At 38.3% G+C, this 25508-nt stretch overlaps 1 protein-coding gene across 3 annotated transcripts; it reads left to right on the top strand.

The window, feature by feature from the left end:
• Positions 1-17814: 17814 nt before the first annotated feature.
• Positions 17815-22924, top strand: LOC111902905 (leucine--tRNA ligase, cytoplasmic). Of its 3 annotated transcripts, none has more exons than XR_006192257.2 (5): positions 17815-17972; positions 18771-20016; positions 20088-22113; positions 22197-22258; positions 22703-22924. XR_006192257.2 is itself a non-coding variant. In XM_042902498.2 (4 exons), the coding sequence occupies exons 2-4, from the start codon at positions 18793-18795 to the stop codon at positions 22205-22207; spliced, it is 3261 nt and encodes a 1086-aa protein (XP_042758432.1). In that variant the 5' UTR covers positions 17815-17972; positions 18771-18792; the 3' UTR covers positions 22208-22259. The 3 variants fall into 3 exon arrangements, 1 of the variants encoding a protein (XP_042758432.1); XR_002854001.3 differs by having other exon boundaries at positions 22720-22924; XM_042902498.2 differs by lacking the exon at positions 22703-22924 and having other exon boundaries at positions 22197-22259.
• Positions 22925-25508: the final 2584 nt, after the last annotated feature.

Here is a 25508-nt window from a genome sequence, read left to right on the forward strand (position 1 = left end):
CCATCTTTTTCTCGTTATGCTACTCTTAACTAGATCTTTGATTCTTGTTCAGTTCGTGTCGGATAAAAATCGCTCGATCTAATATTCGAATTTCGGGTTGTACACTGCTAATCCGAAACTTCGAAAAATCATAACTTCTTCATACGAAGTCAGATTTGGGCGTTCTTTTTATCGAAGTTCTTAGTTTAACATATTCTACGACTTTCATTTAGATCGCCAAGGCTAAATCTCGCTCTATCATAAATTCACTATTTACGCCTCCCGGTATCGAGCCGGTTCCGTCGCGAAACTTCAACGGGTCATAACTTCTTCGTTATAACTCGGATTTCGGCGTTCTTTATATGTATGGAAACCTAGTGACATATACTACAACTTGGTTCAAATTATTTATAAGCTTCTGTCGAAAAGTCGTTTTCGACACTTATTGCCTTTAATTTGACTAGCCCGGATCTGCGAGCGTTACACATAGTGTAACGCCCGTGTTTCTAGGCTTGCCATTTTTAGCAATGTAATAGTCTAGGTTAACCTTTGTAACCCCAATTTGAAATAATAAAAATGTATTATTTGTGAATTATGTGATTTATGTGTTTATTTTCTTAATTATTATAATTTAATGAATTAAAAATAAAATAAGCGTCAAAATTAAAGTGTGAGATAAGCCCGATATCTTTGCATAAAGTTGTAGTGGTTGAAACAAGGATTCCGGAGATATAAGGAATGCCAAAATCCGAGTTATAACGAAGAAGTTATAACCTGTCGAAGTTTCGCGACAGAACCGGCACGACGTCGAGTGACGTAAAAATATGAATTTAAGATAGAGCGATATTTAGCCTTAGCGATCTAAACGAATGTCGTAGATTTCGTTAAACCGAGAGCGTGCATAAAAGGAACGCCCAAATCTGACTTCGTATGAGGAAGTTATGATTTTTCTAAGTTTCGACTTAGCGGTATGCAGCCCGAATACTCGATTTGAGATCGAACGGTTTTTGGCCGAAACAATCTAAATGAGAATCGAAGATCTCGTTGTTAGTAGCGAAGCGACGGAAAGATAGGCGAGAACGGACGTCGGACGAAGAAGTTATGATTTAATAACGAAGTTTTCCTGTCCGAGCCTTCTAAAAATAAATAATAAAAATAAAAGTCAAAATTAGCCGACGGAGTCTAAATGAAAGTTGTAGAGTATGGTCTGACCTTCGCGTGGATATAAAGAACGTCGAAAACGGAGCTCGTATGCGAAAGTTACGCAATTTAGAAGTTCGACGAGTCAATTACGCCCAGCGTAATTGAGTACGCCCCGCGTACTCAGTCGGATGCAACTTGTCTGACCAATACTCGAGTGCCACCAGTCGACGCATGCAGTGACGTCAAAGTACGCCCCGCGTAACCGAGTACGCCCTGCGTAATTTGAGATTACGCCCCGCGTAATCCCAGACCCTCAGCCTATAAATAGAACTCGAAATCAGCCATTTTCTCTTGTTCAAACTCTTCCCTCTCTCTAAGTTTTGCCTCAATTTGCGTGCCAATCATATCCCGAAGCCCCGGTATTATTCCCGAGCCCCGAAGCAAGATCCGAAGCCCCGAGGATCCCGAAGAGCATTATTCCCGAGCCGAAGCCCTGCCCGCGAGGAGCCCGGTTTTTGTGAAGATCTTCCAGATCTACGGAGAGATACTACTTCTATAAGCCGTAGTGCTGTCGGATCATCTTCTGATCAAGTGAGTGTATAGTCCCTTTTCAATACGCAATATTATGAAGTATTTAATATAAAATACGTGCTACGTGTATATATTTTGTGGTTATATGTGTGAATATATATTCACTCTCTTCTATCTCATAGATCTGATATATTCTCTATGAAATACGTGTTATGTGTGTATGCCTCATCTGTTATGTGGAATATGTATTGATTAAATCATGTTATACAGGTTTTTAAACAATGTATAAAAATGCATATTTTTATCTACTAATATGTTGGGTAGAACATGGGTAGATAATTGGTGTGAAATAAACAGATGAGAGGCCTCGGTGTTATTGGTGTTATTCTAGTCATTCAGCAGAGTATGGATGACGACCATGAACTATTCTAGACTGTCCTGTGGAACACTAGCAGGCTCATTACCTGTAGGTGTTGTGAACGACGTGTTCACCGGTGTACTCTATCCCCCACATGGTTGCCTATAGGACACTTATTGTCGAGGAAGCCCCTCTGCAGTAATGTCCGTCCCGATGAGAATCCTGAAATAAGTTCCTTATAATAGACGTTATTTTTAGGAACGTAAGGTGAGGATAACGGGAATGGGTAATCGGGTTTATTGTTGATTGTTGTAATTAAATATAATTATTGTGGGTTTGAAAACCCTATATGCTCACCAGGCTCCCAAGCCTGACCCACTCAGTTGATTTGTATTACAGGAAGTGGCGCAAGAGCTTAAGATGGGCGAATCATCAAGTTGTTTTGTTTACAAGTCTGTATATGTATATATTTGATGAACGACTTGTAATGTTATCGTTTATGCTTTATGATCTATATCGGAACATGACATCCCGACTTTTGATTATGAAATGAAATCATATTTCTATATGAAATGTTTTGATAAATATCTATTTTATCATGTTTTGTTTTTGGGAACAAATTCCGCATCTCTTTTAAAATCAAACGGATTTACTCTGAAAATGTTTCAAAAAGCATAAATGAAATCGGTCTTTTCTGGCCGAGATTTTGGGGATGTCACAGTTGGTATCAGAGCATTAGTTTAAGCGAACTAGGAATTTGTAGGATTTCTAGACTTAAACTTAAGATGCTAAATGGAGATTGGGAGGTGTGTGTCTGATAAATTTAGATTAGGAGGTTGCCTAAAATGCTTTTATGTGCTAAATGTTATATGTTGCCATATATGATATTATTTGTTCGGATCTACGGTTTGTTGCCAACCGGATCTGAAGGTTTATGTGTTTAGGATTCTAAGCGTATGTATACGATATTAGAACTAGCATGTAATCATTTGGAGTAATAAGGTGAAATTATTCGGTGTGTAGATCAAAAATGGTGAGAACAAGAAGCGGAGTTGGAAATGCTGATGAAAACAGGAATCAACCGCCTGTAATTCAACAAGTACCTGTCGTAGCTGATGCACCTGAGCCGATAACAATGGCTGGTGTACAAATGATGATTCAAATGATGTTGGATCGTCAGATGGAAGAAACAAGACGCCTGCTTAGGCAGAATCGTGAAGAACCGTCAATTCAAGCGGAAGAGCCCGAGGAGAATGGAGGGCAGTCTGAAGGAGAAAACTTTAGTGGGATCATTGGTCAAGACGAACAACCAGTGGTTAGACGCAATAACCAGTATGGAGGAAATGATGGTCGTGGGTGCAAGTATAAGGATTTCATGGCATCCAAACCACCATGTCTATCCGGAAGCCCGACGCCGGTGCAAGTTATGGACTGGGTCTCCGAAATGGAGACTATGTTTGAAAGTTGTGAATGCAGCAACAGGCAGAAGACCGCTCTTGCGATCCCTCTGCTAAAATCTGGCGTGTTGAGTTGGTGGAAGTTGTTAGCTGACTCTATGCCCAAGGGAGAAGCAAGCAAAATGTCTTGGGAAGACTTTGTGGAACAACTAAAACTGCAATACTGCTCCGAGCAGGACCTTCTGGAAATCAGTAATGAGTTTCAGAATTTGAAGAAAGGGAAATTGAGCGTTACTGAATACGCTGCAAGTTTCACAGAAAAGATGAAGTTTATCCCATATTTGGTGCCTACAGAACTCTCTAAGGTCAACAAGTTTGCCCTTGGACTACCAGCGGACTATGGTCCAATGGTTAAGCAAGCAACCACATTGAAAGCCGCCATCTGGGCTGCTAGAAATGTTGAGACCCAGATCAGGGAAAAAGGTCTGGAAAGGTCAGAGGTTGGCGAGAAAAGGAAAATCGATGGATTTTCAGGGTCCAGCAAGAAAAGTAAATTCTCGAAGTCTAGTTCGAGGGGAAGTGGAGGAAAGGTAGAAGCGAAATGGTGTGACAAGTGCAAGAAGAAGCATCATGGGAAGTGTGGCGGGGAAACCACATGCTTCAAATGTGGAAAGCTAGGGCATTATGCCAATGACTGCACCTTCACCAAGAATGTTTGTTATGGTTGTGGTGAGGAGGGGCACATCTCAATGGATTGTCCGAAAAAGAAGGAAGCAGCAAGACCCAACATTCCGCCAAAGCCAAAGGCGAGAGCATTCCAGATGACACTGGAAGCTGCTAAAGATGAAGCTGATGTCGCTTCAGGTACCTTTCTCGTTAGCAAATTGCCTGCCCAAATTTTATTTGATTCTGGAGCCAACTACTCCTTTATATCGCATGAATTTGGTAGAAAACTAGCTTTGCCTGTTGATAGACTAGATAATGCCTTATTAGTCGAAGTTGCTAGTGGCAAGTTTGTACCTATTAGCCATCGTATGAAAAACATCTTAATTGATCTGAATGGAAATAAGTTCCACGAGGAATTATTGCCTATCGAACTTAACGGTTTCGACATCGTTTTGGGAATGGATTGGCTTAGCGCCAATGATGCCGAAATTTTATGCAAGAAGAAAATAGTGAAATTGAACCCGCCTGGGAAGGAATCGTTTATGGTGTACGGAGATAAACGCAGAGTAAACTCTGGAATCATTTCTCTAATGAAAGCCAGAAAATGTTTGACCAAGGGGTGTACATCATACTTAGCATTCGTGATCGACGCTAAGAAGGAAAAGAAGGTGATGCAAAATATTCCTGTTGTGTGTGATTATCCGGAAGTATTTCCTGAAGATCTTCCTGGATTACCGCCCGATCGACAAGTCGAATTTCGTATCGACTTGTTGCCCGAAACAATGCCAATTGGAAAAGCACCTTATCGATTAGCACTGACGGAGATGAAGGAGCTAATGATGCAACTTTAGGAGTTATTGGACAAAGGTTTCATTAGACCTAGTTCATCACCCTGGGGAGCTCCGGTGTTATTCGTAAAGAAGAAAGATGGAAGCATGAGGATGTGCATTGATTACCGAGAGCTGAATAAGGCAACAATAAAGAATAGATATCCGTTGCCAAGGATTGATGACCTATTCGATCAACTACAAGGTTCCAGTTATTTTTCAAAGATCGACCTGAGGTCAGGATATCATCAGCTAAAGGTAAGAGAGCAGGATATAGAGAAGACTGCATTCAGAACGCGATATGGACACTATGAGTTCTTGGTTATGTCGTTTGGACTAACCAATGCTCCAGCAGCATTCATGGATTTAATGAACAGAGTTTGTAATCCGTTCCTTGATAAATCTGTGATAGTGTTCATTGATGACATTCTGATTTATTCAAAAAGCCAAGAGGAGCATGGCAGACACTTACGAGAAGTGTTAGAAGTCTTGAAGAAGGAGAAGTTGTATGCGAAATTCTCCAAATGTGATTTCTGGATTCGTGAAGTCCAATTTTTGGGTCATGTGGTCAACCAAGAAGGGATAATGGTTGATCCAGCGAAGATCGAAGCTGTGATGAAGTGGGAACAACCAAAAAGTCCGACGGAGATCCGAAGCTTTTTGGGATTAGCCGGATATTACTGAAGGTTTATCCAAGGCTTTTCTTCGATCGCTAGTCCATTAACAACTTTGACCCACAAAGGAGCTACTTATGCTTGGAATGATAAGCATAAAGAAGCATTCGAGAAGCTAAAGAAGAAACTATGCGAGGCACCGATACTTTCTCTACCCGATGGGGTTGAAGACTTCGCTGTTTATAGCGATGCGTCTGGGGTTGGATTGGGTTGCGTTTTGACCCAAAGGGATAAGGTGATCGCATATGCGTCTCGACAGCTGAAAGAGCACGAAAAGAACTACCCGACTCATGATTTGGAGTTGGCAGCGGTAGTTTTCGCACTGAAAATATGGAGGCATTACCTCTATGGCACGAAGTGCAAACTTTTCACTGATCATAAGAGTCTCCAATATCTCTTTAGTCAGAAAGAATTGAATATGAGGCAACGACGCTGGCTGGAATTACTTAAGGACTACGACTGTGAGATACTTTACCACCCCGGTAAGGCCAATATTGTTGCTGATGCTCTCAGTCGGAAGGTCAATCTTGAAAAGAAAAGGCCAAGAGCGTTGAGAATTGAAGTTGTCTCGACTATTTTGGAAAGTATAAAGAAAGCTCAAAGCGAAGCTTCTGAGAAAAATGATCGAAAGGAGGAACGTTTGGGCAAAACGTTGGTGTTCGGTGTAAACAGTCACGGACTGAAGGTGTTCCAAGATCGGATTTGGATACCTAAGACAGGAGGAGTCAGAGATCTTCTGATGGAAGAAGCTCACAAAACCATGTACTCGATTCATCCCGGTAGCACAAAAATGTATAGGGACCTGAAACCCTATTATTGGTGGCCGACGATGAAGCTCGACATTGCGAAGTATGTGGCCGAGTGTGTAACCTGTGCAAGAGTCAAGGCACAACATCAGAAACCATACGGGAGTTTAGAACCATTAACTGTGCCTATGGGTAAGTGGGAAGACATTGCTATGGATTTTGTCACTAAACTGCCCAGAACAAAAAGTGGTCACGACATGATTTGGGTGGTCGTCGATCGATTCACTAAGAGTGCGCATTTCATAGCAGCAAAGGAGAAATGGTCTATGGAAAAGCTTGCGAATTCTTACGTGAAGGAAATTGTGAGGCTTCACGGTGTTCCGTTAACAATTGTGTCGGATCGTGATAGTCGTTTCACCTCACGATTTTGGAAAAGTCTACAAGAGGAATTGGGTACCAAGTTGTGTTTAAGTACAGCTTACCATCCGCAGACTGATGGTCAGAGTGAAAGAACGATACAAACACTTGAAGATATGCTGAGAGCGTGTACCTTGGAATTCCTAGGTAATTGGGATGAACATTTACCTTTGGTAGAATTTTCCTATAATAATAGTTTTCACTCGAGCATAAAGATGGCACCTTATCAAGCATTGTATGGACAGAAGTGTCGTACGCCGTCTTGTTGGCTTGAGGCTGGGGAAAAGCAGTTTATGGGGCCGGAGATAGTCCATCAAACTGCAGAAAAGTTGAAAATAATTAGGGAAAGAATGTTAGCATCTCATGACCGTCAAAAGAGCTATGCTGACAAAAAGCGAAGACCGATGACTTTTGAAGTTGGAGATTCGGTTTTGCTTAAAGTCTCGCCGTGGAAGGGACTTATAAGATTTGGTAAAAGGGGAAAGTTAAGTCCAAGGTTTATTGGACCGTTTAAAGTTCTTCAGAGGAATGGGAACCAAGCTTACAAGCTCGAACTACCAGAAGAACTGAATGGAATTCATAACACTTTCCATGTGTGTTATTTGAGGAAGTTCACGGGAGAAGTTCCCGACATAATTCCACTTTCGGAGTTGAGGATCGATGAGAACAAAAGGTTGATTGAGGAACCGGAGGCAATCGTTGACCGAAAGACTAAGAAATTGCGACGTAAGATGGTTAAGTTAGTGCTTGTCCAATGGAAACACACGAATGGGCCGAATCTCACTTGGGAGACGGAGAGTGACATGATGAGTCGCTATCCGCATTTGTTTGCTGGTGTGTGATTCCGAGGACGGAATCATTCTAAGGTGGAGAGAATTGTAACGCCCGTGTTTCTAGGCTTGCCATTTTTAGCAATGTAATAGTCTAGGTTAACCTTTGTAACCCCAATTTGAAATAATAAAAATGTATTATTTGTGAATTATGTGATTTATGTGTTTATTTTCTTAATTATTATAATTTAATGAATTAAAAATAAAATAAGCGTCAAAATTAAAGTGTGAGATAAGCCCGATATCTTTGCATAAAGTTGTAGTGGTTGAAACAAGGATTCCGGAGATATAAGGAATGCCAAAATCCGAGTTATAACGAAGAAGTTATAACCTGTCGAAGTTTCGCGACAGAACCGGCACGACGTCGAGTGACGTAAAAATATGAATTTAAGATAGAGCGATATTTAGCCTTAGCGATCTAAACGAATGTCGTAGATTTCGTTAAACCGAGAGCGTGCATAAAAGGAACGCCCAAATCTGACTTCGTATGAGGAAGTTATGATTTTTCTAAGTTTCGACTTAGCGGTATGCAGCCCGAATACTCGATTTGAGATCGAACGGTTTTTGGCCGAAACAATCTAAATGAGAATCGAAGATCTCGTTGTTAGTAGCGAAGCGACGGAAAGATAGGCGAGAACGGACGTCGGACGAAGAAGTTATGATTTAATAACGAAGTTTTCCTGTCCGAGCCTTCTAAAAATAAATAATAAAAATAAAAGTCAAAATTAGCCGACGGAGTCTAAATGAAAGTTGTAGAGTATGGTCTGACCTTCGCGTGGATATAAAGAACGTCGAAAACGGAGCTCGTATGCGAAAGTTACGCAATTTAGAAGTTCGACGAGTCAATTACGCCCAGCGTAATTGAGTACGCCCCGCGTACTCAGTCGGATGCAACTTGTCTGACCAATACTCGAGTGCCACCAGTCGACGCATGCAGTGACGTCAAAGTACGCCCCGCGTAACCGAGTACGCCCTGCGTAATTTGAGATTACGCCCCGCGTAATCCCAGACCCTCAGCCTATAAATAGAACTCGAAATCAGCCATTTTCTCTTGTTCAAACTCTTCCCTCTCTCTAAGTTTTGCCTCAATTTGCGTGCCAATCATATCCCGAAGCCCCGGTATTATTCCCGAGCCCCGAAGCAAGATCCGAAGCCCCGAGGATCCCGAAGAGCATTATTCCCGAGCCGAAGCCCTGCCCGCGAGGAGCCCGGTTTTTGTGAAGATCTTCCAGATCTACGGAGAGATACTACTTCTATAAGCCGTAGTGCTGTCGGATCATCTTCTGATCAAGTGAGTGTATAGTCCCTTTTCAATACGCAATATTATGAAGTATTTAATATAAAATACGTGCTACGTGTATATATTTTGTGGTTATATGTGTGAATATATATTCACTCTCTTCTATCTCATAGATCTGATATATTCTCTATGAAATACGTGTTATGTGTGTATGCCTCATCTGTTATGTGGAATATGTATTGATTAAATCATGTTATACAGGTTTTTAAACAATGTATAAAAATGCATATTTTTATCTACTAATATGTTGGGTAGAACATGGGTAGATAATTGGTGTGAAATAAACAGATGAGAGGCCTCGGTGTTATTGGTGTTATTCTAGTCATTCAGCAGAGTATGGATGACGACCATGAACTATTCTAGACTGTCCTGTGGAACACTAGCAGGCTCATTACCTGTAGGTGTTGTGAACGACGTGTTCACCGGTGTACTCTATCCCCCACATGGTTGCCTATAGGACACTTATTGTCGAGGAAGCCCCTCTGCAGTAATGTCCGTCCCGATGAGAATCCTGAAATAAGTTCCTTATAATAGACGTTATTTTTAGGAACGTAAGGTGAGGATAACGGGAATGGGTAATCGGGTTTATTGTTGATTGTTGTAATTAAATATAATTATTGTGGGTTTGAAAACCCTATATGCTCACCAGGCTCCCAAGCCTGACCCACTCAGTTGATTTGTATTACAGGAAGTGGCGCAAGAGCTTAAGATGGGCGAATCATCAAGTTGTTTTGTTTACAAGTCTGTATATGTATATATTTGATGAACGACTTGTAATGTTATCGTTTATGCTTTATGATCTATATCGGCGATGTCGTGTTTGTCCTGGTAACCCAAGATAATAACACTTACATGATTATATTTTTCCTGTTTACTTTATTTTGTGATATATTCACATAAACGAAGAGTTAGACTAAGTACTCTTAGTACTAGTCAATAGAAAGGAAAAACTATCATTTTATTTGCAGAACATTAGGGTCTTGGTAGAAGACTATCATATCATTTTCCTATTTTACTTTATTTTGTGATATATTAACATAAACGATGAGTTAGACTAAGTACTCTTAGTACTAGTCAATAGAAAGGAAAAACTATCATTTTACTTACAGAACATTAAGGTCTTGGTAGAAGACTATCATATCATTTTCCTATTTTACTTTATTTTGTGATATATTAACATAAACGATGAGTTAGACTAAGTACCCTTAGTACTAGTCGATAGAAAGGAAAAACTATCATTTTACTTACAAAACGTTTAGGTCTTGGTAGAAGACTATCATATCATTTTCCTATTTTACTTTATTTTGTGATATATTCACATAAACGATGAGTTAGACTAAGTACCCTTAGTACTAGTCGATAGAAAGGAAAAACTATCATTTTACTTACAAAACGTTTAGGTCTTGGTAGAAGACTATCATATCATTTTCCTATTTTACTTTATTTTGTGATATATTCACATAAACGATGAGTTAGACTAAGTACCCTTAATACTAGTCGATAGAAAGGAAAAACTATCATTTTACTTACAGAACGTTTAGGTCTTGGTAGAAGACTATCATATCATTTTTCCTATTTTACTTTATTTTGTGATATATTCACATAAACGATGAGTTAGACTAAGTACTCTTAGTACTAGTCAACAGAAAGGAAAACCTATCATTTTACTTTGTCATAACAAAACATTCGGGTCTTGGTAGAAGACCACATTTCATACTTATATCAACTGTTCTATTTAAGGATTTATACGACATTCTTAACAACATTCCAAAACAGGACAATAAGACATAAATACTTATGAATTCACCAGCTTTAAAGCTGATACTCGCTTTCAAAATAACTTGTATTCTCAGGTCATCAGTAGACAGGTACGGTGGCCAGGTTTTGAGAAGACGGAGCAAACAAGTCTCGTCTTTTATTTTGATTGTATATTTTTGGTGTCTTATTACAATGAAAGAACACACATGTATTAAAACTTTACTTATAATGCAATGGATGATGTTGTTGCTTGTTTACTATTATACGTTGTTGTGATACTGTACATGACGTCCTCCACCCCTGAACGTTTCCGCCGTTCGTGGTTTTGGGGTGTGGCAATAACATCTATAACGAGGCCTCTCATTATTTTATTTGGTCACACAACAACTATTACATCTACCCATGTTTTATCCAACACGTTTTGTAGATATAAAATACATATACAATTTAAATCATTTAAAACGTGTATAAAAATATTTCACCAATCATAGACAACAAGTATTCAGACATTATGCACATACAACACGTAATTTATATTAAATACTTCATATCTATGTGTAAGATGAAAGGGACCATGCACTCACTTGATAAGGTGGTGACTCGGTACTCAGACATCGCTTCGTTTACTTTAAAATAATTTCTTTCGACAAAACCTAGTATTATTACCACTAGAGTTTAGTATATTATTCGCCGAGACTAATTAATAGTCTAGCTATTATGACTATTATATAAACGTTAAACAATACTTATATAACCCATAATAATAGCACAAGTACTTATTATAAGTTCCTAATAATGTTAATATAATTAAATAAAAGGTATATTAAAAATAGCGTAGGCGTAGCTCACTTACAACGGATTTTATAGAAAACCGGGCTTTGCTTGGAGCAGCATTCCTGAGCCAAAAAGCTCTTCTTCTCGGAGCCGTCGAGCACTCCGGGGCTTCCGCCTCGTGCTAGGGAGGTTCCCTAGGCTTTTCGGGGGTTTCGGGGCTAGAGAGAGGTTCTAGAGAGAGAGAGAGAGTAAAAGGAATAAAAAATGGGAAAGGTGTGAAGAAAATGAGGGTGAGAGAGGTTTTATTTATAGGGCGAAAATGGCTGAACTTGGTGCCACATGTCACCATCTAGTGGCAAGACTTGGGGAGAAAGCAATGGCCAAGATTGTGCCACATCACCCATTTTCACACAGCACACTCCCAACTTCTAAAATCCGTAATTTCACATACGACCTCCATTTTTGACATTATTTATATCCACGCGTAGGTAAAAATAATATCTACAACTTTCATTTTGACTCCGTCGGCTATTTCTCGACCGATCTTAAATTTAACAATACGAGGAGATTATACTGTTAAATGTCCGCGTAAAATCCATAACTTCTATATACGGACTCTGTTTTCGTCTGTCTTTTTACCACTGAGTTCCTATTAACGAGATCTTCAACTTTCATTTAGGTCGCATAGGCCAAAAACCGCTCGAACTAAAATTCGAGTTTCGGGTTGTGCACTGTTGTGCCAAATGTTAGAAAATTCATAACTTCCTCATACGAAGTCAGATTTGGGCGTTCTTTTTATGGACGCTCTCAGTTTAACATATTTTACGACTTTTGTTTAGATTACTAAGGCTAAAAAGTCTTCCATCGTAAATTCACTATTTACGTTTCCCGGTGTCGTGCCGGTTTTGCCGTAAAACTTCGATGGACCATAACTTCTTCGTTATAACTCAGATTTCAACGTTCTTTATATGTACAAAACCCTTGAGACGTATTCTAAAATTTGTTTAAGATTATTTATTCTAAATAATCTTTTGTCAAAAATTCATTTTCGACCCCTATTATCTCTAAATTGACTAGCCCGCATCTACGGGCGTTGCATAATACCCATTTATTTAATCATCAAATGTTAATTACAATTTATCTATTACATGTTTCTAAACTAACATTGTCCTTTAGCCCAATGCTCCTAGCGTGCTGTAAGTGCTTAAACCTACTCACCCCCTTCGTAAGCAGATATGTTGGGTTATCCTTCGACGATACCCTCTTCACTACGAGGAGTCCTTCTTCCACCCGATGTCGAATAAAGTGATATTTTCTGTCGATATGTTGAGATTTGCCATGATCCCTCAGTTCCTTTGTCAAGGCAACTGCTCCTTCATTATCACAAAAAATTTCCATAGGCTCCTGTATGGCCGACACAACTCCAAGGTCTCCAATGAAGTTCTTCAACCATATTGCCTATTTTGACTCTTCGCTCGTTTCAACGTACTCTGATTTGCACGTTGAATCAACTACGATCTCTTGCTTGGAACTCTTCTAAGTCACTGCTCCTCCATTAAGGGTAAAGACCCAGCCCGACTGCAAACGGTAGTTGTCCTTGTCGGTATGAAAACTAGCGTCACTGCGGTCCAATGCGCTTTGCCAAGGTTCCCTTGATATTTGTTGACCATGCTCAAAGCGAAGGCCACACCAGGGAGAGTACAAGTCATATCATACATAATCGAGCCAACTACGGAAGCGTATGGTACTCGGCTCATCTCTGCTATCTCGACTTCGGTACTCGGGCTTTGAGTCTTACTCAACTTGGCATTACTTTGGATTGGTAACTCTCCCTTCTTTGAATCCTCCATACTAAAACGTTTTAGTACCTTGTCCAAGTAAGTATTTTGACTAAGTCCTATTAGCTTTTTACTTCTGTTTCTCACTATCCTTATTCCCAAAATATAGGCAGCCTCTCCGAGGTCCTTCATAGCGAAGCACTTCCCGAGCCAGGACTTAACCTCCTACAGTGTCGGGATGTCGTTTCCAATGAGCAGTATGTCATCGACATACAATACGAGGAAGCTTACTATACTCCCACTGGCTTTGACATATACACATGATTCTTCCTCGCTTCGTAGAAAACTAAACTCTTTGACTTTCTCATCGAAGCAAAGATTCCATCTGCAAGACGCTTGTTTCAATCCATAAATGGACTTCTCAAGCTTGCACACTCTATCAGGATGCTTTGCATTGACAAACCCCTCTGGCTGAGCCATGTAAACATCCTCATCCAACTTTCCATTAAGCAAAGTGGTTTTGACATCCATCTACCATATTTCACAGTCATGAAATGCAGCAATGGCCAGCATCACCCCAATAGACTTTATCTTCGCAACTAGTGAGAAGGTTTCATCATAGTCAACTCCAGGAGTTTGAGTGAAACCCTTCACGACCAATCGCGCCTTATAGGTGTGCACGTTCCCATCCATGTCGGTCTTCTTCTTGAAGATCCACTTGCACCCGAACGTCTTACGACTTGGTACATTGTCAACCAAATTCCAAACTTTGTTGTCATACATGTACTGAATCTCGTTGTCCATCGCCTCTTTCCATTTCACAGACTCCCGGCCTGCCATGACTTCCTTATAACTGTTAGGTTCGTCCAAATTCAATGGTGTACTATCATTAATGAACGTATCCCCTTTTGTAGTAATATGAAAACCATAAAACTAGGGTTGAACCGTAACTCTTTCGGAACGTCTAAGAGGTAAGGACTCGTCAATCGGTTCAACCGGAGTTTCCTCCTCAGGTTGAGCGCCAACGTTGGAGGTTCCTTCGTCACTCGACTCTTGAATCTCTTCAAGATCGATTTGCCTCCCACCGTCCCCTTGGCTTATGAGTTCTTGCTCACGAAAAACCCCTTTCATCGCGACGAAGACAACGTCGTCACTTAGTCTATAAAAGAGATAACCAAAGGAATTATGTGGCCAAAGGAATTATGTGGGTAGCCGATGAAAATACACTGCTCACTACGAGGTTCGAGCTTGTCGTGCGTCTCTCTTCTTATGAAAGCCTCGCAACCCAAAACCTTGATACGTGACAACAAGGGAGCTTTCCCTGTCCACATCTCGTGAGGTGTTTTGGCAACCTTATTCGTAGGGACTAAGTTAAGGATATGGGCGACAGTCTCTAAGGCATACCCACAAAATGAGATAGCAAAGCACGAATCATCATGGAACGAACCATACCTAGCAAGGTTCGATTACGCCTATTAGCCACACCATTCAACTGCGGTATCCTAGGTGGCGTTAATTGCGAAACGATTCCGCATTCCTTGAGGTAGTCATGGAATTCAAGACTTAGGTACTCTCCTCCTCGATCGGATCGAAGCATCTTGATTTTCCTGCCCAATTGATTCTCCACTTCTTGTTTAAACTCTTTGAACTTTTCAAAGGTTTCTAACTTGTTCCTTATTAAATAGATATACCCATATCTGCTATAATCATCGGTAAAAGTCATATAGAAGCGGCTTGCATCCCTTGTAGTGGATCTAAAGGGCCCACACACGTCAGTGTGTATGAGATCCAATAAACCCTCACCCCTTTCACAAGTGCCAATGAAGGGTGACTTGGTCATCTTTCCAAGTAAACAAGACTCACACACGTCATCGTCCCTAAGGTCGAATGACTCCAACACTCTATCCTTTTGTAGTTGGGCTATGCGTTTCTTGTTGACATGTCCAAGACGACAATGCCACAAGCATGCTTTATCCAAACCATTGGATGAATCAATACACAACCATCATTTCCTAAGTTATCTACAACCATCACAATGTCATATATTCCATTACAAGGCAATGCTTCAAAATAAAAGACACCATTAAGATAAGCATTAACAAAACCCTTTTCATTATCAAATGAACATCTAAAACCTTTCTTATATAAACCATGAAATGAAATGATGTTTCTTGCCATATCTGGCGAATGGTAACAATTATTTAAATCTAATCCTAATCCACTATTGGGCATTAAAGAGTAAACTCTGATCTCGGTGACAGATGACGATATTCTGTTCCCCATGATCAAATTTATTTTGCCATACTCCACATCCCTATCTCTTCTTAGGCCCTGCAAATAAGAACAAATGTGAAAACCACATCCTGTATCAAGTACCCAAGAAATGTCACGTGATGAATCATTAGATTTAATAGTGTAAATACCTGCGTAGGATGGCTTGAAAACAGAAGTACCTGAAACATAAACTGAAAACAGAAGTACCTGAAACATAAACTGAAAACTGTAAGCACAAAGTTTAATGAGTTCCCCAACATACCACATACCAATCATACAAATGGGCCCAACCCTGGGGTTCATTCCAACCCAAAAGAGAAGCAAGCATGGGCCCCGCCCCGGGGTATATTTCAACTCAAACATATCACAGTGGGCCCCGTCATGGGGTATATTTCAACCCGAACATATCATAGTGGTCCCCGCCATGGGGTATATTTCAACCCGCCATGTCATATTGGGCCCTGCCCTGAGGTATATTTCAACCCGATCATAACATGTATCACACAACAACTAGCATATTACATAACCAAAAATGGGACGACCTTGGTGCCTTCGACCCGTATACATGGTGCGAAGACTCACCTCGCACTTCTGAATCCCAAAACATGGGCCAAAACGAAGACTAAAGATCTGAGGCCCACTCTACTGAGTACGCGGGTGGGCGTACTTAGCTGTACGCTAAGCGTACATGATTTAGGGCTTGTACGCCCAACTACTCCTCCTGAACAACCACCTTTCACATTCAAACCTTAATCCCTTAATACATTGGTCCAAAACATAGATCTGACCTCCTTAAGCTGGATAATCATGTAAATTTGCTAACTTTGCATTCATGCATGACTAAATGAAGCTCTTAAAGCTCAAAAGGACTTATCGAGTGACTTAACACATGCATGTGACCTTAAACCTCATAAAGCTTGCATCTTTATGCATAAGAACCTCATAACAACTTAGATCCAATGGAATAAGTCCTTCAAACAACTTAACTCATCAATCAACCTAAAAGGGACCCAAAAGCATGAAAATAAAGACAAGAAGATATCTAAGCATTAACAATTCAAGATTTGAACTTGATACCTCCAGGAGCTTGCAAAATGATGAATGATTATGGATCTTTAAATTCCCCACCAAGCTATGAACCTTCCTCCTTCCCCAGTCTCTTAAGAAAAAGCAAAACAACATCAAATTCTCCTCAAGAGCTCAAATGCACAACAATGGAGGCTAAAGGATGATTTCTAGGGTTTTGGGGGCTTGGAGGCCGGTAAAGAGGCCAACCCTAATGACTTAAGGTGTTTATATAGGGTACAACACCCTAAAATAGGGTTTCCACTCACTCCTCGTACGCCCCGTGTACCCTTCGTACGCCCAACGTACGAGGCCTCGCACTCTTGATCTACCATTCGTAGTACGCTAAGCGTACACCACATTATGCCTCGCGCACTCTCCTCCGCAACAATACTCCCCGCGTATTCCCTAGGTACGCCCCGCGTACTAGAACTTTCTCATAAACCCTAAAACACTCCGAAGCCCATAACTTCTTCATTACAAATTCAATTCCGACAATCCTTATATCCATGAAAAAGTAACGAGAAGCTCTATGCTTACACCAACTCATACCTGCCATAAAATTTCCCGAACAAGAATCCAATTTCCATAAAACTCGAACTGACACTTTTCCGAAATACCCACTTGACTCCAATACACAAACCGAACACCTAAGTCATCCAAAATACATCACCTGCCTCCAAATGAGAAACAATTCAGAATAGGACGTTACACAATCATCCTGACGTAACAATTTATATACGAATAGAATTTTTAAAGTCAAAAAAACATGCTCATCATGGAAAAAAGGCAAATTATATGCGAGATCGCTTTTAAATTATATTTATTTTAGATGATAAATTTAAACTAAGTTTGATTTTTGCTATTAAAAATATATTTATTTTGGTATTTTAGATGTTTGATATTAAAATTATAATGGATCTAAATGATATCATCAACAACATAACCAAATAATCTAACTTTTTTTTTTTAAAACTATTTTATTTGTAGCCGTTATCAAATGAGACAACCGTGAGTTCGAATCTTAGAGTCTTTAAGTAAATATAATCTACTCTTAAACGAACACCAAATTTCATATATTTTTACGACATGAATTGAACCTTCAATCTTAAAGAGGAAAGACACCTAATACCTACCGGTGAGGAAAAAACCCTTTGGTAGATTAGGTAATATTTGAAAAAACAAAATAAAATAAAATTTTGAGGTTATATTTTTTTAAACTATATCCATAAATAAATATATTAATATTAAGAAAAAAGTTTAACAGCATATAAAAAAATTAGATGGTGCTTTGTAGAATTTCCGCCTAAAACCCTATGTGCTTCCCACATACACAGACAAAAAAGCAGCGAAGTCCGAGTAAACCCTAGTTACAAGTGTGGCGTTGAGACGCCTTCTTTCCTTACATCCAATTCGCCTTATCCGCAACATTCAATCGTCGATTATACACCGGAGGTAAACCCTTATTTTTCTTACTTCCAGCTTCTGTACTCTTTTACTGAAGTTGTTGTAGAACAATGCTCCGATTTCACGATGTCGGAAGTTAAAATTGGTTCGATTTATGATATCGAAATCTTGTTTGTACATCAAAGTCGTTGTTTTGTGATTATCGGATGCATTTGATTAATAGACGGACAGTTTCATATATGGCTGGTCAAAGGTTGGAATTTCATCTTGCGGAAGGAGGTTGCATTAGATCTCTTTCATACTGAGGATTTAAACTACAAATTTGTTAGCTGGTTCTATGTTATATCAAATCTAATTGATCTTTTGAAAGTTTATTATTGTAAAACATTCATCTTTTATTCCAGTTTATATACTGCCAAGTTTGATTAAACTGTGAAGTCTAATTTTACATAGTGGTTGTGACTGGCTTTCCTTAAAAGCGAGATAATATATCCTAATGTCAATTACTTTCAGTGGCATTCTGTCTTGTGCATTTCCTGCAATTGTTTCGCCTTTTTATGCAACAAAGCAGCTTTCAATGTCTCGTGTCTTCAAATTTCTTCATACAAAAACGAGCCAATTTCAGTTATGTCAAGACTTTCACTGTTTAAGCACCTAACTTCTCTCTAACATTAATGAACTGTTGATTGATTGTTGATCTGGATATAGTCTGTCTTGACAATGCTAGGTCATTCTATAGGTTATCTGTTCTCTTTTTTCTGTGATTGATTGTTTGTTTATCTGTTACCCTTTTCTTTGATCATTCATTTTTTATAGATATTTCTAACATGTTCTTTCTGTCTACAGTTTCTGTCAAATTAGCTGTGAGATGGCAGACACCAATGATGGCAGAAGCTTCAAGAGAAGAGACCAGCTTTTAGAAATGGAACATGAAGTCCGGAAATGGTGGGATGAATGTCAAGTTTTCAATGCAGAAGCTAATGAGCAACCTCCCAAAGAAGGGGATAAGTTTTTTGGAACATTCCCATTTCCATATATGAACGGGTATCTCCATCTAGGCCATGCATTTTCACTCTCTAAGCTTGAATTTGCTGCTGCATATCACAGATTAAGGGGCGCTAATGTCCTTTTACCCTTCGGTTTCCATTGTACTGGAATGCCAATCAAAGCCTCAGCTGATAAACTTCGTAGGGAAATCGAAAGATTCGGTAATCCACCTTCTTTCCCTTCAGAAACAGATGAGATAATCATCGAACCAGAAGTCAAACCTGAAGATAACAACTCTCAACCTGATAAATTCAAAGGCAAAAAGTCAAAAGCAGCATCAAAAACCGGTAAAGAAACTTACCAATGGGAGATAATGCGTGGGTATGGTTTATCAGACACTGAAATAGCCACATTTCAAGATCCTGTTCAATGGCTTAGATTCTTTCCACCATTAGCTGTTGAAGATCTTAAAGCTTTTGGACTCGGTGCTGATTGGAGAAGATCTTTCATCACCACAGACATCAACCCTTATTTTGATTCTTTCGTGAGGTGGCAAATGAGAAAGCTGAAATCAATGGGAAAGATTGTTAAAGACTTAAGGTACACAATCTACTCACCTTTAGATGGACAACCATGTGCAGATCATGATCGTGCATCAGGTGAAGGTGTAATCCCTCAAGAATACACCCTCATTAAAATGGAAGTGGTCCCACCATTTCCCACCAAATTCGGGTTTCTAGAAGGAAAGAAAGTCTACTTAGCTGCTGCAACCCTTAGACCTGAGACTATGTATGGTCAAACAAATGCATGGGTATTACCAGATGGGAAATATGGAGCTTTTGAGATTAATGATTCTGAGGTGTTTATTTTAACTGAACGTGCAGCTCGTAATTTAGCTTATCAGCATTTGTCACGGGTCCCGGAAAAGCATACATGTCTTGTGGAGTTGACTGGTCAAGATCTTATTGGATTACCTTTAAAATCACCACTTTCATTTAATGAGATCATATATTGTCTTCCTATGTTATCAGTTCTTACTGATAAAGGTACTGGAATTGTCACCAGTGTTCCTAGTGATTCCCCTGATGATTTCATGGCTTTACAGGTAATAATATTTCTTTCATATTAAATGGAATTATTGGTTATTCAAATATTTACATTTTGTTGTTTTCTCAGGATTTGAAATCAAAAGCTCCATTCAGGGCTAAATTCGGAATAAAAGACGAATGGGTCCTACCTTTTGAAGTCATCCCAATCATCTCCCACCCTGAATTTGGTGACAAATCCGCTGAAAAAATCTGCACAGACATGAAAATAAAATCCCAAAACGAACGTGAAAAACTCGATGCAGCCAAAAAAGTAATCTACAAAGGCGGCTTCTACGAAGGCACAATGATTGCAGGAGAACATTCCGGATTACGTGTCCAAGAAGCCAAAACCTTAATCCGCATAAAACTTCTAGAAGCCAACCAAGCCGTCGTCTACAGTGAACCCGAGAAAAAAGTCATGTCAAGATCCGGTGATGAATGTGTTGTTGCTTTGACCGATCAATGGTATTTGACTTATGGCGAGTCCACCTGGCGAAAATTAGCTGAAGAATGTTTGGAGAAGATGAATTTGTATTCGGATGAAACTAGACACGGGTTCGAACACACGCTGAGCTGGCTCAACCAGTGGGCGTGTTCTAGAAGCTTCGGTCTCGGGACCCGCATTCCATGGGATGAAGAGTTTTTAGTTGAATCTTTATCCGATTCCACTATCTACATGGCGTATTATACCGTATGCCATTTGTTACAAAAAGGAGAGCTTTTTGGATCCGATACTTCATCTGTAAACCCCCAACAACTCACCGACGAGATTTGGGATTACTTATTCCTTTCCGGTCCGGAACCGGAATCGTCAATTCCGTTGACGTTACTTCGAAAGATGAAACGGGAATTCGAATATTGGTACCCGGTCGACCTTCGTGTATCCGGTAAAGATCTTATCCAAAACCATCTCACCTTCGCGATCTACAACCACACCGCGATATTCCCAAAACGCCACTGGCCTCGAGGATTTAGATGTAACGGTCACATCATGTTGAATTCCGAAAAAATGTCGAAATCAACCGGGAATTTTCGAACGTTAAAGCAAGCGATTGAGGAGTTTTCAGCCGATGCGACGAGATTTTCTCTTGCGGATGCAGGAGACGGAATGGATGATGCGAATTTCGTGTTTGAAACCGCGAATGCTGCGATTTTACGGTTGACTAAAGAGCGGGTGTGGATGGAGGAGGTTCTAGGGGCGGAATCGTCATTACGCGTGGGACCGGGTTCGTGTTACGCGGATCGGGTTTTCGCTAATGAGATTAATTTTGCGATTAAAACGACGGAGAAAAATTACGGTGATTATATGTTTCGTGAAGCTTTAAAATCAGGGTTTTATGATTTACAAGCTGCTAGAGACGAGTATAGGTTTTCGTGTGGGTCTTATGGGATGAATAAGGATCTTTTGTGGAGGTTTATGGATGTTCAGACACGTCTTATTGCTCCTATTTGTCCACATTATTCTGAATATGTGTGGAAGAAGCTTTTGAAGAAAGAAGGGTTTGTTATTAAAGCTGGATGGCCTGAAGCTGAAAACCCTGATTTGACTCTTCAGATGGCGAACAGATACTTACAGGAGTCTATTTCAAATTTCCGGAAGCTTCTTGTGAAGCAATCTTCTGGTGGATCAAAGAAAGGGAAAACTAATACAACAACTCCTCAAAGCAAACCAACAATTGGTCTTATATATGTAAATGAACAATACGATGGTTGGAAGAAAGAGTGTTTGAATATTCTTAGAAGCAAATTTGATATCCAAAAACGTCAATTTGCACCGGATCAAGAGATACTACAAGCCTTGCAGCAAAGTGCTATTGGACAAGAAGGAAACTTTAAGCAGACACAGAAGCTTTGTATGCCGTTCATGAGGTTTAAGAAGGATGAGGTGATGACACTTGGCGTTCAGGCGTTGGATTTAAGGTTGCCGTTTGGGGAAATCGAGGTTCTTGAAGAGAATCTGGAGTTGGTGAAAAGACAGATTGGACTTGAACATGTGGAGATTTTGTCTGCTAGTGATGGAGATTCTGTTGCTAAAGCTGGACGCCATGGGAGTTTGTTAAAACAAAATCCACCTTCTCCGGGGTCTCCTACCTCTATTTTCTTAACCAAGGAAGGTATGTGATATTTTGTGTGTGTGTGTGTTTTCTTTAACATTCTACTTTCATTTTTATTATTGGTTATTAATGTTTCTATTTAGATATGGCTTGAAGAACTAGCGTTAAGATAATGAAGAGTAATGGGACCCACCAGCTAGCTAAGGTAATAAATTAATTGTCCACTGCCATTTATTTCAATTTTATTTTAATATTTCTCTAGAATAATTTTTCTTTTTTGGTGTTAAAGTTTTATTCCACTTCATCTTTTTTCTTTCTTTTTTCTTTCTTGAGTAAGTAAATTACTGAAATCGTCCCTATGGTTTGGTCAAAATCAGCGTTTGGTCCCTAACATTTTTTTTGCACTCGGATTGTTCCTATGGTTTGATTTTGTTATGTTTTTCGTCCCTTACATACATAAAGTTAGGGACTAATCGTGCAATTTTGAGCAAACCATAGAGACAAAAAATGTAATGAAATCAAACCACAAGGATGATCGAGTGCAAAAAAAATTAGGGCCTAAACGTGCAATTTTGACAAAACTATAGGGACGAATTCAGTAATTTACTCTTCTTTCTTTTTGGAATGTGAGTTTTTAAACTTCATTTAGTTTCTCTCTGTATGCAGGCAGCAAAGAATTAGAAGAAACAGTGTTTTTTATTTTTTATTTTTGCCAAGTTGTTGTGAATCAGTGAGATCTTTTATCAAAATACCCAAGAAACAATATGTTTTTTTTTTCCCTTCTACTGTTGCTTCGTTACGATTATGGTTTGATTGTTTTACTTTTTACCTTCAGTTATACACATGATTTACGTTGTCTTTCTTTAGATAATTTTTCTTATTTTTTTCCTCCTAATTGTTTATGTTTCTCCTGTTTTGGAGTTGCAAAAAGTATTGTAGAAACAAAGATCGTATTACCATAATCTATTTAGGTTGGATTTTAGGGAAAATGCTTTTGTATTTACCTATTACGAGTTACGATATTGAAAAGTCTACCCATATGTAGTATTATGCTTTCAAACATTTTTACTAGTACTTTACACTTTTGAGAAATATGTCATTATAAAAATGAAAATTGCTCTTATTTTTGGCGTTGAAAATATAATTTGTTTGATGCGACATTTAATGTAATCAAATCCATATAAATTATGCCAAAAGTATGCTACATGAGTGATGATAGATGTGTATTGAAGTTCTTTTCAATGTCACTATCTTCTTTTTGAAAAAGTTGCATAGTTCTTTTCTAGAACTTGGAATTACACCACAACATTCATATTCATTGTTAGGATAGGAAAATGGTACCTTGTTCTTTCAAATAGGAAAATGACATCATCTTTATTTTTTTTCTTTCACTTGACCATGCATCTCCAATGAAAGCTTTCTCATCTTCTTTTTCTTTCTTCCTTTTGAGACATCATTGGCATGATTTTCCTTTTTCTCGTATTTATGACAAGTACCTTTAGGTTTGTTGTATTTGAAGACCCATATTTATTCTTGTCATCTCTTCATGATCATCTTTTGATTCTTCTTTCTATTTGGGATCCTTTTTCTTTCCATGGTCAACACTAGCTTGGAGAGCTAATATTTTATATTTCTTGCCATGCCTCATTTTGTTATGATTTAGCAAAATATCATAGACCTTTAAGAACCAAATAGGCTCTTCAAGTTTGTGTTGAAATCTTTTATTCCTTCTAGAGATGTGAATTTGGGAAGCATATTAATGATTTTATATTCATGCATGAGAATACAAATCTTACTACTCTTGGTCATTTCCTTCATGGGTATTTAGTAAACATGTCCAAATCTCATTTGTGTTTTATAACAAAAAAAAAAAAAAAAACAAAAAGCATGATTTATTTTATTTTTATGTTAAAGTGATAAAAATAATTTTTTTAACTTCAAAATTTTGACAAATATGAGAATTTATCATTTTTGATTCTTTCAAAAAGATGTTTAGTTAGAACATAATCTCCATGGCTAATGTTACAAACATGTAAAAAACTATTTAAATTGTTCAAAAAACACAATTAAACTCAAAACTGTTATCAAAATGTAGTTTACTGTTATTTAGTTCAAAATATACAATAATCACATCCTATAGGTCGTTTAACTTGTAATTGAAAGGTTAATATCATAAAAGAGTTATTAACTACTTACTTAAAATATGCATGCAAAAAATATTCTTTACCACTTCAAAACACCATTCACTATCACCACCTCATTACTGGTCACCACCACCAATACAAACCTAACGAAGTAGGTGAATTTCTTTCTTCGACATCCCTTCGTATTTTGCTTAATTATCATAAGTGATGTTTACATGTTTGTAAGAATTTGTAGAATTTTTAAATTTAACAAGTTTGATCTTTCCAACATAATCTATATTGTTCTAAGTAATTAATTACTTCAAGTATAGAATGGAACCGGAGCGAAATCAAAAGCAAGCTCGTCACTATTTTGTTTTTTTATTATTGTAAATTGTTCATTATCCATTTACAATATTAGCCGTTCAATTTACCACTTGAATGTTTTACTTATTTATTTATTTATTTAAATAAAAGTATAGTGACTTACATTTTGATAACATTTTCAATCAAAGTTTGTTTTTGAATAGTTTAATAGTTAGTTACTCATTTGTATTTGTGATGAATAATGTATTTCCTCAGAAATCCATCGGAATTCCCACATATTCCTTAGGAACATAATCCATTTTCTAATATTTAAAGTTGTAGTCGAAAAAGTTAATTTTTAGATAAATTTTCCAAATCTTCAATTTTAAGGAAAAAAACCAAGAAAAAACGACTTGAATCAAATCGTTTGTTACTAAACTACATCATTTAGTTATTAACCAAAAAACGACTTGATTTGAAAAGAAAATAAGAGGTGAATTCGAAAAAGTTAATTTTCGGATTGTTTTCTAAATCTTCAATTTGAGGGGAAAAACTCAGGAAAACTTGAACCAAATTGTTTGTTACTAAACTACATCATTTAGTTATTAATTGATATTAAGAAAGTTAGGCGTTTAGTTACCAACAACACACTCTTAGTTATAAGAAAACCAAAAAAACCCTGAATACCTAATCATTTAAAGTCATAACGAAAACCGAAATTAATGATTTCTTAGGGATATAAAACAACTTAATCATGTTGATAAAAAATAAACTGGACCATTTGTGACACCCATATTATACTATTATAGAATGATGTAGATTTGTCATTAGAATATGACCCTCGATTAGGACCATCTCTTGTCATAGTCTTCTAACTTCTCATCCTAAGAACAATTATCACATACAGGTGTGTGGATGGATGAAAAAAATTCAAGACATGATAATTAAACTTAAAAACAACATATATATATATATATATATATATATATATATATATATATATATATATATATATATATATATATA

This window comes from Lactuca sativa, chromosome 5 (assembly GCF_002870075.4).
Source record: "Lactuca sativa cultivar Salinas chromosome 5, Lsat_Salinas_v11, whole genome shotgun sequence".
Classification (NCBI taxonomy): domain Eukaryota; kingdom Viridiplantae; phylum Streptophyta; class Magnoliopsida; order Asterales; family Asteraceae; genus Lactuca; species Lactuca sativa.